The sequence below is a fragment of the Stegostoma tigrinum genome, chromosome 3 (genome assembly GCF_030684315.1).
Source record: "Stegostoma tigrinum isolate sSteTig4 chromosome 3, sSteTig4.hap1, whole genome shotgun sequence".
In the NCBI taxonomy this organism is placed as follows: Eukaryota; Metazoa; Chordata; class Chondrichthyes; order Orectolobiformes; family Stegostomatidae; genus Stegostoma; species Stegostoma tigrinum.
In genome coordinates, this window is record NC_081356.1 from 40,739,260 (window position 1) to 40,755,178 (window position 15,919).

Genomic DNA, 15,919 nt, shown 5'->3' on the forward strand with positions numbered 1-15,919 from the left:
TGCTCTTTCACTCTCAATTTTGAACCAACAGAAGAAAAATTCCACTCTTTTACAAACAGATACTGTAAGTGCAAATATGACTCCATCAGCTGGAATTAAAAACAAATGAATATCTCCAAAGACCTGATCAGCCTTGCCATTTTACATTTTAAATTACAGACATTCCATTTAAACTCAGAGGCCCAATTCTTTTTGATGATTTCCAATTAAAATATTTTCAGATGTGGGCATTCTTACCAATGTAACCCTTCAACAGTACATTTCTGCACCAATCCAAGTTCAGTAGCGCCTAAACTGCAATTACAGTCTGTGCAAGGAAACAGCTGCATTAGAACAAATGCAGAGGTATTCAAATTGCAAATTATAGAGCACCTTCAACACACCAAGAAATTTGCAATTTAGGATAGCGGACACATGCAATCATGCAAAGAAATGGCTGAATGGAGATCTTATTACTTAGTATGCACAGCACAGAAATCTCATTATCTCAGACTGAATAGTTGCATAGTTCTGTCACCAGAATACAAGGATCTCCTTGATGTTATGGAGGAGTAAATAGATCCCCATTCCAAAAAAGGCAGGAACAACAATAATCCTGGATTAGGGATTCACACAGCTGAAATCAAGCAGGGGAGCAGAAGTCCTGACTGGGGTGTTTTGGGGTGAAAAGAATGGTTTCCTCTTTCTCAATCCTGTTCCTCCTCTTTGCCTGCTCTTATCGACAGCCATTGGAATGAAATCACAAAAAACATTTCTCAACTACACAAGTCTCAGCCTTTATACATTAAATACAATAATCATTTCCAAACTGTCCAACATAAATTAAATGTGGTCACAGTAGTAGGTGACCAAACTTCCAGGGCTGAAAGATCAATGAATTGGCAATTTTACATCACCAACACATCAGATACAGATCGGGTTGAATCCTACACCATCCCCAGTCAGTTCAAGCATTAGCAGCTGCAGTCCACAGAGGAAAGGGCTCCCAAGGAGAGGTTTGGAGGACTTCAAAGCTCCAAATTGGCTAGGATCAGCAAGGTATTATTGCCATTAAGCAATTTAACTTGAGCAGGCAGTTAATAGGGCAGATTCCAAAATCAAGATAACCCTTCCTTGATTGATAATAAATGGTAATTACAAAGGCACTGGCCATAATTTTGTAGCACTTGTCAAAGTCTAAGAGGGCTAATGAGGATAATGCTGTTGATGCAATACAGGTGGAATTCCAAAAGTCATATGACATGCAACACAAATAGCATTTATAACTTGCTCTTTACTGAGAAAGCTTCCCCATGCAAAAGGTCCTGTATACATGATCACCCACTGTTGCCAAAACATGCACTCACTCACATTTTTAAATAAAAATACAGCATTGGGATAGCCAACACACGGAAGGTCCCCAAGATAACAGCTGATTGAAAAGCATCTTGGATTGGCAGCAACTGGAACTCGGCAAACAGAAAATGAAATGAGATCACCCCCTGCTGGCAGCACTGTAATCTTAGGGACCTTCAGTATCAGAATTAGCTAAAATAACAAATAAGAATAAAAAATGCTATATGAAGTACAAGCACGTGGAAATATTTTCTTCTGGTTTACTGCTCAGCAATTAGCTTTAATAAATTATGGACACTTCAAATAAAAGGACTTTTTGTACAAGTCTCTTAGGTCTCCCTATTTCACAGGTTTCATTGAAAAAAAATGTTATGGTACAATGTTGTATAATCAACTCCAATAATATAAAGCACCCAATTACTGAAGGTATGGAACAAACCACTAACACACTGATAACTAGCACATGGTGGTGGGGGGAGGAAGAGAATCTATTTTTGACTTTATAATGAAAATAAGTAGGAACAATAACGGCAATGCTGTGTGATATTTTTAATTTAGAGAGAGCACAAGCATCATCCCTACTAACGTAACAGACATCAAGTCAGTCAGCACAATTTCACCATGATTAAATAGTTCCACCCACAGCCAACTTAACATCATCTCACTAGGATAATGCAAACACTCATTCATGCTTTTGAGCTTCAGAACCTATTCCCCCAATTTTCTCCTCCTCGACCTAAACACCTGTATTGCCGTAAACATCAAGTAATTTAGAATTCCACAGCTCATGGTCTCTACTGGACAAACTCCTAAATTTACCAAAGCGTCGTTGTGAATCACATCTCTGTTACAACAATGCCAGGATTTTCACTCACTTACAAACCCCAGCTTGAGATACTACCTCAAGCATACATTCTAAATTGAACTCCAGAACATTGCTCGTTTTCTTTGGATTCCAGAGATAGTTACAGCTATTGTAATATTGTTGTTTCATAGAAGCTCTTGAATATGTACACTTAGATTCCCTTTTTCCAAGTTTAAGTACATTCTATTCCTTCACCCTTCTTCAGTTACATCATTACCTTAACAAATCCCACTGTTAAGCTCTTCCTTCAGTGCCATATACAGTAAAATTTGAACTGTCAAGCATGTTTAACAGGATTGAATGCTGCCATTTAAATCAAAAATATTGGTTAATCCACTAGTAAATAACTTAGCTACTCTGGTCAATGTTTCCTGCAGTGCAATCACTTCAGGCTAACCACATTGGTAATTATTATAACTTTTTTTTTTACAACACTTGCCACATTCAATTAAAAGCTGCCAAAGTTCGAAACAACCATGATCTGGCAATAATAAATATTCTAGGCAAACACTTTGACAGTCTGGCATAATGATAAGGCAGAGCACCAGTTAAGGACTTCGCTATGCTTTGACTTAGTCCTTGCATGCATTTGGGAAATGCAAGTAAAAAAATTGCCAAAATTAGAAGTTCTGATTTCTGAAGAACGGTCTAGGCCCGAAACATCAGCCTTCCTGCTCCTCTGATGCTGCTTGGGCTGCTGTGTTCAACCAGCTCTACACCTTGGTATCTTAGATTCCCCAGCAGCTACAGTTCCTACTATACCTTAACACAGATATCCTTTGGACACCGTGACATCTAGTAGAAGGACAGTACAATACAGGCCACACTGTTATAGTAAGCAGACAGACCTCCAGAAGTGACAAAGTGTGCAGCTGGAGGAACACAGCAGGGCACGCAGCATCAGAGGAGCAGGAAAGCTGACGTTTTGGGTCAGGACCCTTCTTCAGATTTGGAGGAGGGTAAGGGGGCTCATTAATTCAGTGATAGATAAGATAGGGGGGTGAGTTGGGCTGGGAAAAAGGTAGGTGGGATGGTGATAGCTAGGAAGTGGTGGGGATTGGTCAGTGATCACAGATAATGGGAACTGCAGATGCTGGAGAATCTGAGATAACAAAGTGTGGAGCTGGATGAACACAGCAGGCCACGCAGCATCTCGGGAGCACAAAAGCTGACGTTTCGGACCTAGACCCTTCATTAGGGAAGGGGGGTGGGGAGAGGATTCTGAAATAAATAGGGAGGGGCGGACCAAAGATGGATGGAGAGGAGAGTACAAAAGGAGGTAGGGAGAGGATGGTTCAGTTCGGGGAGGACAGACAGGTTGTCAAGGGGGCAGGATGAGGTTAGTAGGTAGGAAATGGAGGCATGGCTTGGGGGTGGGGGGGGAGATAGGTGAGAGGAAGAACAGGTTAGGGAGGCTGGGACAAGCTGGGCTGGTTTTGGGGTGCAGTGGAGGGGGGGTAGATTTTGAAGCTGGTGAAATCCACATTGATACCATTGGGCTGCAGGGTTCACAAGCAGCATGAGTTGCTGTTCCTGCTCCTGCAACCTATGGGTGGCATCATTATGGCACTGTAGGAGGCCCAGGATGGACATATCATCTAAGGAATGGGAGGGGGAGTTAAAATAGTTCACAACTGGGAGGTGCAGTTGTTGATTACGAACCAAGCATAGGTGTTCTGCAAAGCAGTCCCCAAGTCTCCGCTTGGTTTCCCCAACGGGTACAGCAGATGCAGTATACCACATTGGCAGATGTGCAGGTGAACATCTGCTTGATGTGGAAAGTCATCTTGGGGCCTGGGATGGGAGTGAGGGACGTGGTGTGGGGGCAGGTGGAGCACTTCCTGCAGTTGCAGGGGAAGGTGCTGGGTGTGGTGGGGTTGGAAGGGAATGTGCAGCAGACAAGGAAGTCGTGGAGACAGTGGTCTCTCCGGAAGGCAGACAAGGGTGGGGATGGAAAAATGTCTTTAGTGGTGGGGTCGGATTGTAGATGGCGGAAGTGTCGGAGGATGATGTGTTGTATCCAGAGGTTGGTGGGGTGGTATGAGAGGACTAGGGGGATTTTCTTTTGGCAGTTATTGTGGGGGCAGGGTGTGAGGGATGAGTTGCGGGAAACGTGGGAGACATGATCGAGGGCGTTCTCGGCCACCGCTGAGGGGGGCTGTGGTCCATGAAGAACGAGGACATCTGGGATATACGGGAGTGGAATGCCTCATCCTGGGAGCAGATGCAGCGGAGGCGAAGGAATTGGGAATAGCGGATGGAACTTTTGCAGGAAGGCGGGTGAGAGGAGATGTATTCTAGGTGGCTGTGGGAGTCAGTGGGCTTGAAATGGACATCGGTTTCTAGGTGGTTGCCCGAGATGGAGACAGAGAGGTCCAGAAAGATGAGGGATGTGTTGGAGATGGTCCAGGTGAACTTAAGGTTGCGGTGGAAGGTGTTGGTGAAGTGAATGAACTGTTCAAGCTCCTCTTGGGAGCACGAGGCAGCACCGATACAGTCAATGTAATGTAGGAAGAGGTGGGGTTTAGGGCCAGTGTAGGTGTGGAAGAGGGACTATTTTGGTCAGTGGGGTGGGAGGACCGGATAGGTGGGAGAGAAGATGGACAGGTCAAGGAGGTGGGAATGAGCGGGAGGGTTGGTCTTAGGATGAAGCCAGGGAGGGGATCTCTTCCCCCTCCCCCATTTCTGAAGAAGGGTCCTGACCGAAACGTCAGCTTTCCTGTTCCTCTGATGCGGTTTGGCCTGCTGTGTTCCTCCAGTCTCCAGCATCAGCAGTTCTTACTATCTGAGTAAGTTAGACCTCCAGAGGGATGTCTGAACCGTGTCTAATTGATTCCAACAGTAAAGTATGAAGGGTCTAGGCCCAAAACGTCAGCTTTTGTGCTCCTGAGATGCTGCTTGGCCTGCTGTGTTCATCCAGCCTCACATTTTATTATCTTGGATTCTCCAGCATCTGCAGTTCCCACTATCTCCAACAGTAAAGTACGTTTGTTCTTCACAATCTCACTGGCATTTTTCAAAAATGTAATCAGCACTTTACCACACAGCTCATGGAATAAAGGAGCCAGTAGCCACAGTGAGAAGAAATTGGCTACTTAGCAGGAAACAGTAATGGCTGACAAATCTTTTTTGGATTGGGGAAAAGTTTGTAGAAGTCCCTCAGGGGTCATTGTTGGGACATTTCACTTAGCCTTTGGTGTTTGGTGAAGAAATTCAAAACCTGCAGGTGTGAAACATCAAAGAATGTGATTTGAAGGATATAACTTTAAAGAGGTTCAGATGCAGAAGGACCAGGGTGGGCACAAATCATGAAGGTGGAAGGGCTGTTTGAAAGCGCAGTCAATTAGCCATACAGCACCCTAGGCTTTATTAATATGTGCAGAGAATACAAAAACAAGCTGTGTTAATTCTTTACAGATTACTGGCTCAGCCTCAAATGAAATATTGTTACGACAGGGAAGATATGAAGTTATTTGACAGAGGATAGAGGAGAGTCATGAAAATGGTTCCATGGATGAGAAACTTCACTGTATAAATAAACTGGAAGTTGTTTTCCTGGAAAGGGAGAGGCGAGATTTTTGGAGTATTCAAAAATCATGAGGGATACGGACAGAGTGGAAAGGGATGCTCCCTAGGATCGTGATCAAAAGGATATAGATTTAAGGTAACGACTGTAGTTTTAATGTCAGCAAGAGGAACTCCTCATACAGCAAGTGCTATCTTGAATGCACTGCTCAAGTATGTGGAGTAGTCGAATTCAATAATGGCCTTCAAGTAGTGGAACTGGCCTGTTATCTGCAAAAGGAAGAAACGGGAGAAGGTCAGGCAGCAACCCTCATTAAGTTACTCAAGCAGAGCACTGGAGGAGACTCAACTGGTCTATGCTTTAACAGTTTTGTTAATTGTTAAGGGGAGTGTAGCCAAACTGAGCAAGTTACATAATAATTGTAGATGAACATATCATAACAAATGCAGACTATCGAGACTAATCAGGCAACACAATTACTAAGGAGATTTGAGGTCATAGGAAGTTGATGTCTCTTTAGTAATCTAAAATACAAAAGCCAAAACAAAATAAAGAAATAGAGGGACAAACGCAAAATGTAACCATTCATAATAAACAGGATGAAACAGCTTAATCATGATATGCTTCAAGCAAAGTACATTTCCAGATCAGAGCTGGTTAATGGTAATCTAATTGACTTGCAGAAGATAAAACTAAGCAAGGTTATACTTAACGTCAAATCCCTCTCTAACAAAGGAATTTGGGGAAATGATCATAAAATTCAAACTAACCAAATCAAGAAAAAGACATTTGTAAATGTCTGCCATTAGGCACCCAGGGCACCCCAAGGAGCTTTACCGTAAACCGATGATTTTTAAAGTGTATTTACTGTTACACAGACCAATGTGGCAGCCAAAACGTGCACAACCTGCTATCATGACCAAAACATATGGCGAAGTAGCCATTATTTTTGTGGTCGTTCATTTGTGCTTTTTTTGCTGCCTATGTTAGTGAGACTACTCTTCTTCCAGGAATATTGTAGGATCTGATACCAACTGGAAAACAAGGTCTCAGGACATTATTTAATCTCATCCAAAATAAAGTAGATTTCACAATACAGCATATTCTCAGCTCTGCACTTTAACATCAGCCCATATTTATTCCCAACTACCATGAAGCAAAGAGTGCCTGGAGAAACTTAGTCAGCCTGGCAACATCTGTGAAAAGACAAAGTTTACATTTCTAGTCAGAGATGACTATTCTTCAGAGAGAGAGGATAGACTGAACAGCTCATCTTTGTGTATATGAAAACACAAAGTTCCTACAACTCTTTCATGCCAATTCGTTTTTCTTTTCTAATATATCCCTTTTGTATTGTTTGAAGGTGACACTTCTGCTAGGTTATGAATCCACTGACATCAGCAACCCTCTAGCATCGCCTCCAAATGGTTTAAACTTTGGATCTTCATGACCCACGTCATCCAACACATTTGGCATTCAATGTCATCTCCAAAGCCAAGTAAAATGTGATTTGATGCATTCTGCGAGAGCAGAATAATGCAAGCAATATTTTATCTGAAGAACTCTGAAGTTAAAGGAAATACCTTGCACAGTTCTTTATCACATTGTCCAACCAGACCGTATTTACTTGGAATAAAAATAGCTACCCATCCTGAATATGAATAAAACCTCCACAAGCAGTTTAAAAATTGTTTACAAGTAAATAAACTCAAAATGCAATGACTTCTATCAAACCTCTTCATACTTCAAACCAAGTCAGCCACTTTAAAACTTACAATATTTGTACATACATTTTACATATTGCATTATACTGCAAAAACACGTGAGCCACTGGTTGAAAACGTTATTTGCTATAAAATGGAAACAGTTATATAATACATTTTTAGCTGTTAACTGTGGTGGATTGCGGAATAAAGACATTTAACATGCCTAATATTTATTCTCATTTGTGAATGAAACAGACAGTTGATAGCAATGACCCCCACTTACTCGCTTCTTTCTCATGGGACTTGTTTTTTCACTTATCTACAAAACAGAAAACCAGAGAGGCCACTAACCAGATTTGTGCTTTTTGTGTTTTGTTTTCTTTTTTAGCAATAGGGATTTCTTCTGGATTCCTGGTTTCTGAATCTTCAATTGATTTTGGCAAACTATATCTGGCCTCAACTGTGAAATCTTATTCACAGCATCTTTCAGTTTCTTTTTCTTCTTCTTCTTTTTCTTGACATGAAGCTTAACTATCTCAAGCTCCTCAATTTTTTCCAAGAAATGTTTTGCGGAAATATTATTTATTTTACCAACCAAACAGCTTACATCCAAATTTTCAGTATGGCTTCCATTAATGAGTGTTTTGCAGCTTTTGATTGCCTTCTCGGTCAATGGTTTCACACCCTTTCTTAGCTCAGGGTCGTCTGTACAAAATTCACCATTTTCAGTTATTCTAATTTCTCCTGGACTAAGAGGCTCCCCATACCCCACAACCTCTCCGGGGCTAGCAGGCTTCACTAAATTTTCTTTACAAGAACCAATATTTTCTTTTTTCACTGAAGTTCTATGATTTTTACATTCACAGTTTAATTTTATTTCTTCTTCACCTTCTCGAGAAGGAAATTCTGATCCAGATTCCATCTTTAAATAAAAATCCTCCAGGTCGCTAGAGTCATGTCCTTCATTGGACTTTTTAGAATCACTTGTTGTTTTGGTAGTGGTTTCCTTTCTGTTACTTTTTGGTTTCTCATGACTTTCAGAAGAAAGTTCACTTTTTGCCTCCTCTGATTTCTGCTGAGAGATTCTACAGATTTTGATAGGCGGAATAGGGAATTCAGGAGGTGGAAGAGGAGACTGTTTATAAATCCTTAAATCTGCACCACAGAACTGTGGGAAATGGACATAGGCATTCTCGTGAGAATCATATCCCAGTATTACTTCTCTGCATTCATGGATGGGTTGCCCCAAAACAGCATCTTGAACCTCTTTCTGGGTTTCATAAACATAATCACATAAACCTTTCAGTAACCAAACTCGTTTATAAAATGTTAACTGATGGAAAGCTTTGGTTTCCAAAGGGCTAGTTTCCCCCAGAACACAGAAAAACTGTGGACAAAGTCCCAATTTCTCAGCTTGCAAGTTGCGATTTTCTGCTTGACTGACAACTACATACCAATGAAGAACTCTTCGTTTCAGTGTAGCTTCCCAAATTTTGTAAGGAAATGGTGGCTTCCGGTGCAAAGTTGCTCGGCGATGGTGAGGGCTCAATAAAGAAGTCATTATTTTAGCCAGAAAACCACTACACTGGGGCATTAGAAGGCATCGCTCAAGATCAAAATAGACAATCTCAGGCAAGTTAAGGATCTGCTGAGCTAAACACAGAAAATGACCAATTGCAGGGATCTCCCAAAGTGTCTCCATGCGAGTAGGTTCAGCCAAGGCTCGCAGACTCTTCTCCCATTCTTCAATCTCTTTTTGCACAGCTTCTTCTGCCTCTTTCCTCTCCTGTTCACGTAACCTGAAAATAATTTTAAAAAACACATTAAATCAACAAATGAAGATACTCGCAGTTAGTTGCTTGACAGTACAGAGTGAAGACATGGCTGAAAACAAAAAGATATCCTCATCATAGAATCACAGAATCCACACAGTGTGGAAGCAGGCCATTCAGACCATGAAGTCCACACTGACCCTCCAAACAGCATCCCACCCAGACTCACCTTATCCCTATAACCCCACATTTTCCATGGCCAATCCACCTAATCTGCACATCTTTAGATTTAGAGAGGAAACCAGAGCACTTGGAGAAAACGCACACACTGAGGCAGAGTTTGCACAAGCAGACAGTTACCCAAGGAAGAAACTGAACCCAGGTACCTGGCGCTGAGAGGCACCAGTGCTAACCACTGAACCACCGTGTCACCTGCTAAGGTTTTTTGTCTTGCATCTCAATTAACACTGAAAACTGCCAAATTTCAACAGAACAGCAACTTATACTGCATGAGAAAAGAGAAAACATGATCGGTCAGCAAGTGGATTCTGACTAGTCGACGCACTGCCGTAGAGAATGCACCAGTGAACTAGCATCCCCAAGAGTTTAATTCTATAAAAACAATTCATGTTTGGACATTTTCTTTATGCTTGCAGAGGAGAACCTCTTACGCGAATATATGTACCTTCAGCAAATGACTAGAAAAAATGTTCAAACTTGAGATATTCATATTGGGAATCAGATTGATAACCTTACATTTATTGTTAGTGTAATTAGAACATAGAACATAGAACATAGAACATAACAGCACAGTACAGGCCCTTCGGCCCTCGATGTTGTGCCGACCTGTCATATATTATCCATATGACATTCCTCTTAATTTTCTTCACTTGAAACTGTCAGCAAATTCTTCAAATCCGTTCTCCATCACTAATATTCTTGTTCAGCTTCCTTTTAAATACATCAATGCTATCTGCGTTACATACTTTACAGTGTGTGCTTAGTTAGCTCATCCTGACCGTTTAATGGCTTTGATAACAAAGTGTGAAGCCGAACGAACACAGCAGGCCAAGCAGCATCCCAGGAGCACAAAAGCCGACGCCTCGGGCCCAGACCCTCTGGTGAAGGGTCCCGGCCCAAAACGCCAGCCCCCGCGCTCCCGAGATCCCGCCCGGCCCGCCGTGCCCATCCAGCCCCACACCCTGCCATCTTGGATTCCTAAGCATCTGCAGTTCCCATTATCTCGTTTAATGGCTTTGATTCTTTAATTGGCTCGCGGACTTTCAATCTTGCTATCTCTAAGGTTAGCATTGGAAATGGCTGATGATTATCAGTTGGTTCATAATTCAAAGTTTGGCTTCCAATAACAATTTCAATTTGTGAGGTATGGGGAAATTGGGGAAAGGAGGAACCCTCAGGTGGTAAGGGAAAAGGATATTCTTCATGAATCCTGGGATCACATTTATAATTATGTTTCAAATTTTACTAGTTGCCGTACATTCAGAGTCTACCTTGGCAAGCAGAAAACACAATCCACTGTGATTAAGTTTTTATTTTGGATTTTCCTGTGAATGCCTTTGGAAGTTAAACCTTGTGGACACTACTTTTGAGAGTGAAAGTGCCGTGTACCCAGCCTTGATACATTTGCATTCTATACAACCAAACCATTTTCAACTGCAGGAATCCCATACATACAGCTGTACTTATGAACATTATCCCATAGAGATATATGAATATTAAATTTTTAAAAATCCTACATGAAAATTTCCTCATATCTATCAACAGCTTGAGAATGGAACCCATTTGCAATTGAGGGACTGGGTGTACTCAATCCCCATCACCTATGTAGCTTCTCTTCATCTGTGGCTTATGAAAAGCAACCTCTTTCTGGGCTCCCTCTCTTCTTACCTACTCACTCTTCTCACCCTCCCTGACTTTATCTGCTTAATCTCTGCCAGCCTGATTGCAGCATAAATACCAGATCCAAAATTTAAAAGCAGAAACTAAAAAAGTACTGAGAAAGGGTAACCGAACACGAATTGCTGTTAAACTCTGACTTCTCTTCACAGGTGCTGCCAAACCTGCTGAGCTTTTCCAGCAACTTCTGCTTTTGTTTCTAAAAAGGTAATACTTGAGCCATGTGTAAATTGGTATTGAGAAACTTAGATCAGAGCAGTGAATGTGAGAAGTAGGTCTAGTCTGTAGGGAAACCGGCACCAGTACTGGAGAAGAGGGATTTGTACCGTTAGGACAGATCATTTCCGATCCATGTCAGGAACTGTGTACTTGTCGGCTTCACTGCACTGAAGGAGAGTGTGTTTTTAATTAATAAAACAAATGGGAACAGGGAGGGATCAAGCTTGTGCAACTGTAATCAAAGGATAGTCAGGGTAGGAAAGCAAAATACTACTGTGGAAAATGGTGAGAGAATAACAGCAAGAGAGGTGGGGGGGGGGGGGGGAGATAAAAACTGAGAATTTAACAGTTAAGATTAGATACTACAAATGAACAAAGTTAACAAATCAAGGTGGTTAAATCTCCGGGACCTGATCAAGTGTATCCCAGGGCATTGTTTTTGCAGGAAATTGCAGGGCCCCTAGCAGAAATATCTGTACCACCTATAACCATGGGTGAGGTGCCCAGGGGACTGGAATTTGGAGAGGCAAGGAATGATTTGGGATAGTCAGCACCGTTTTCTGAGAGGGAAATAGTTACTCACAAACGTGATTGAGTTTTTTGAGGAAGTAACCAAAAAGACTGAGATGGTAGAGCGATAGATGTTGTTTACTTGGACATTAATAAAGCCTTTGAAAAAGTTCTGCATATAGGCTAATTAGAACATAGAACTGTACAGCACAGTACAGGCCCTTTGGTCCATGATGTTCTATCGAACGTTTACCCTAAAACCTGAAGGTCCATCTAACCTCCATCTCTACCTTACACTATCTATATGCCTATCTAATAGCCGTTTAAATGTCCCTAAAGAGGCCAGCTCCATTACTCTCTCCAACAATACATTCCACGCCTCTACTATTCTGAATAAAGAGCCCACCTCTGACGTCTCCCTTATATCTACCTTCACTCACTTTAAAGCTATGCCCCCTCGTAATAGCTACCTCCACCCTAGGAAAAAGTCTGACTATCCACTCTATCTATACCTCTTATCATTTTGTACACCTCCATCAAGTCGCCTCTCATCCTTCGTTGCTCTAAAAAGAAAAGCCCTAGCTCTCTCAACCTTTCCTCGTAAGACCTTCCCTCCATTCCAGACAACATCCTGGTAAATCTCCGCTGCACTTTTTCCAATGTTTCCACATCTTTCCTGTAATGAGGTGACCAGAACTAGACACAATACTCTCGGACGTGGCCAAACCAGGGTTTTGTATCGCTGAAGCATAACTTCACAGCTCTTGAACTCAATCCCTCTATTAATGAAAGCTAACACACCATACACCTTAACGACTCTATCCACCTGGGAAGCAGCTTTCAGGGAACTGTGGATATGAACTCCGAGATCCTTCTGCTCCGCCACACTGCCAAGAATCTTTACATTAACCCCGTATTCTGCTTTCAAATCTGTTCTTCCAAAATGAATCACCTCACACTTTAAGGCTAAACTTCATCTGCCACTTCTCAGCACAGATCTGCATCCTAGTTAAGTTAGTGAAGTTAGAGAAGTTAGATCATATGGCATTCATAGTGAGCTTGCCAAATGGACACAAAAATGGCTTTTATGGTACGAGACAGATGGTGGGGTTGGAAGGTCATTTTTTGGACGGAAGGCGTGACCAAAGGTGTTCCACAGGGATTGGTACAGCATCAACTTTTGTCTGTCATTTACATAAATGATTTGGATGAGAATATAGGAGGCATGATTAGCAAGTTTGCAGATAACACTAAAATTGGTGGAATAATGACAGTAAAGAAGGTCATCTAAGATTACAAAGACATCTTGCTCAACTGGGTCAATGGACTGAGGAGTGGTGGATGGAGTTTAATTTGGATAAATATGAGGTACAGCGCTTTGGTAAAGCAAACAAGGGCAGGGTTAATACAATTAATGGCAGGAGCCTGGGTAATGGCGTAGAACAGACAACCCAGGCGCTCAGGTACATAATTCTTTTAAATTTGCCTCACAAGTAGACAGGACAATTAAGAGGCATTTAGCATCCTTGACTTCATTACTCAGAACTCTGAATATATGAGTTGGGATGTCATGTTGAGATTGTAAAGAATGTTGGTGCGGCATCTTCTGGATTAGTGTTGTTCTGGTCTCCCTGTTATAGAGGACATTACTAAACTTGAGATGGTTCAGAAAAGATTTACCAGGATGATGCTGGGAATGGAGGGTTTAAATTATAGAAATGGGCTTGGACCTTTTTTACTGGAGTGTAGGAAATTGAAGGGTGACATGACAGACTTGTAAAATCCTGTGGCACTGCAATTTGCTTCATCTAAAAGATCCTTTCACTAGGGTGCATGAATTCAAAACTTGGGGGCACATTCTTAAGGTGGCAGGAAAATGATTTAAAAAGGACACGAGCAGCAATTTTTTTCTTTAAACACAGAATAGCTAACATGCAGAATGAACTGACAGAGGAAGTGGTGGATGTAGGCACAGTTACAAAATTTAAAAGACATTTGGATAAATTCATGAGCAGGAAAGGTTTGGAGGGATAATCGCCAATCACAGATAAGTGGTACTAATTTAGTTTGGGAACATGGCCAGCATGGACAAGTTGGAGTAAAGGGTGTCTTTCTGTGCAGCGTGAGTCTATGACTCGAATAGCATACGGAATTGAATAAATACAATCTGATTGCCATCACAGAGACGTGGCTGCAGTATGACTAGGATTAGGTTCTGAATACTGATGGGTAATGCCACATTGAAGGACAGGAAGCCAGCTAAAGGCAGAAGGGTGGAGCTCCAAATTAAAGATGGTACCGGTGCAATTATTAGAGATGGCCTAGGTTCAGGAAATCGGGAATGTACCAGTTTGGGTTGAGACTAGGGAGTAGGGAAAAGTAATCACTTGTGGGAGTGATCCATTGACTCTTCAACTATAAACACAATGTAGGATAAATCACAGGAAGAAATATTAGGTGCTTGTGACAAAGGAACAGCAATAATTATGGGCATTTTCAACTGAAAAAAATTAGACTGGTAAAAGATGAAGAGTTCATAGAATGGTTTTGCGATAGTTTCTTACAGCAGAACACTCCAGAATTAACTAGACATGAGGCTATACCAGACTTGGTATTGGGCAATGTGACCTTAGATTAAGGGAACCTTGGGATAGAGGTGATCATAATATAGCTGAATTTTACATCCTGTTTGAAAGAGGGACACTGAATCAAAGCTTAGTATTTTAAACTTAAAGGGCAACTATATTGATACATGGAATGAACAGGTTATTTTAGGCAGAAATATTAGACAGGCTGGTGCTGCTTTCACTAAAATTCAGAAGAGCTAAGGTGATTCGACTACTCTACAGTTCACACTGTAGTCTTATACACAAGTTATATATTTCACCACAATTCATACTTCATCAAAACAAAAACAATGAAACATCAGCTCCCATGTGGATTGTGATCGCTTACACCGTACAGTGTGAAGATGTGGTCTTTAAATTTCACCCCCACCATGAAAATATTCTCAGTCATGCTACCACAAGCAAAGCAGCTAAGAGACTCTTCTACTCCCAAGGCAAAATAAAAAATCCAACGGTCATGAGGTTGTTTCTTGAACCTCCAATAAAAGGGGTTCAGGTAGTTTTGCCACAACAGTTCAATTGCAATCAACAGCAAAGCCAGAGTGTGATAGAATTCTGTTCTCCACCTTGTTTATCCATTATATTTAGCATATGGTGGCTCTTTCAGCAATGCTTGCGTTTTTTAAAATCATTGTCACTTTGTTTAACTTCACATTATAATTATTCTATCATTTTAGAATAGGAAGTTATTGTGGAGCCGTTATTTGTTTCACAAACAATTTAAGACAAATACCGAACCAATATTTGTAAATGATATTCTTTAGAAACTTCACAGAAATTATTCAAGCAGAACAAATATTGTAACCATACTAACTAATATTTATGAAAATATTTTTACTAAGCAAGTCTTTCCCTGTCTAACCGTATCATGATGTGGAAGTGGAGGTCGGAAGTCACACAACACTAGGTTACAGTCCAAGCAGCATCTTAGGAGCACCAAAGCTGATGTTTCAGGCCTGGACCATTCAGAGGTGATGAAGACCCCGAAACGTCAGCTTCTGTGCTCCCAAGATGCTACTTGGCCTGCTGTGTTCATCCAGCTCCACACTTGGTTATCTTGGATTCGCCAGCATCTGCAGTTCCCATTATCTCTAACCAGGTTACAGTCCCACAGGTTTAGTTGGAAACACAAGTTTTCGGAGTCTTGCTCCTTCTTTAGGTGTTGGTGAGAGGGGTAGTATCAGACACATAATTTATTAGTATAGGATCAAAAGGGTCACACCATTGATGAGGATGTTCTAGACAAACTAAAGATCTTGTAAAATCTTTGATCAGTTAGAAGGCTTTAATTGATTAATATACCTATGTAAATCCCTGAATTCCTGTGAAGTCACTGTCCTGAGAGAACTAAAGGTTTTATCAGTGGTAGGAAGAGGTGGCATTTTAGGTCAGACAATGCATGTTAGGGATGAAGCCTTGTTTAGAATCTGTTTGTTTTGGTT

General features: G+C 41.4%; 1 protein-coding gene across 2 annotated transcripts in view; it reads right to left on the bottom strand.

Annotated features, from left to right (window-relative positions):
* Positions 1-15,919, bottom strand: part of LOC125450914 (uncharacterized protein KIAA2026) — an 82,006-nt gene that overhangs the window by 37,209 nt on the left and 28,878 nt on the right. Inside the window, exon 3 of one of the 2 annotated variants that reach the window (XM_059644530.1) lies at positions 8,321-9,231. In XM_059644530.1, coding sequence (XP_059500513.1) covers positions 8,321-9,231 — 911 coding nt within the window. Of the gene's footprint in view, positions 1-7,783; positions 9,232-15,919 lie in introns of both variants that reach the window. The other variant, XM_048527299.2, reaches the window with a different exon arrangement.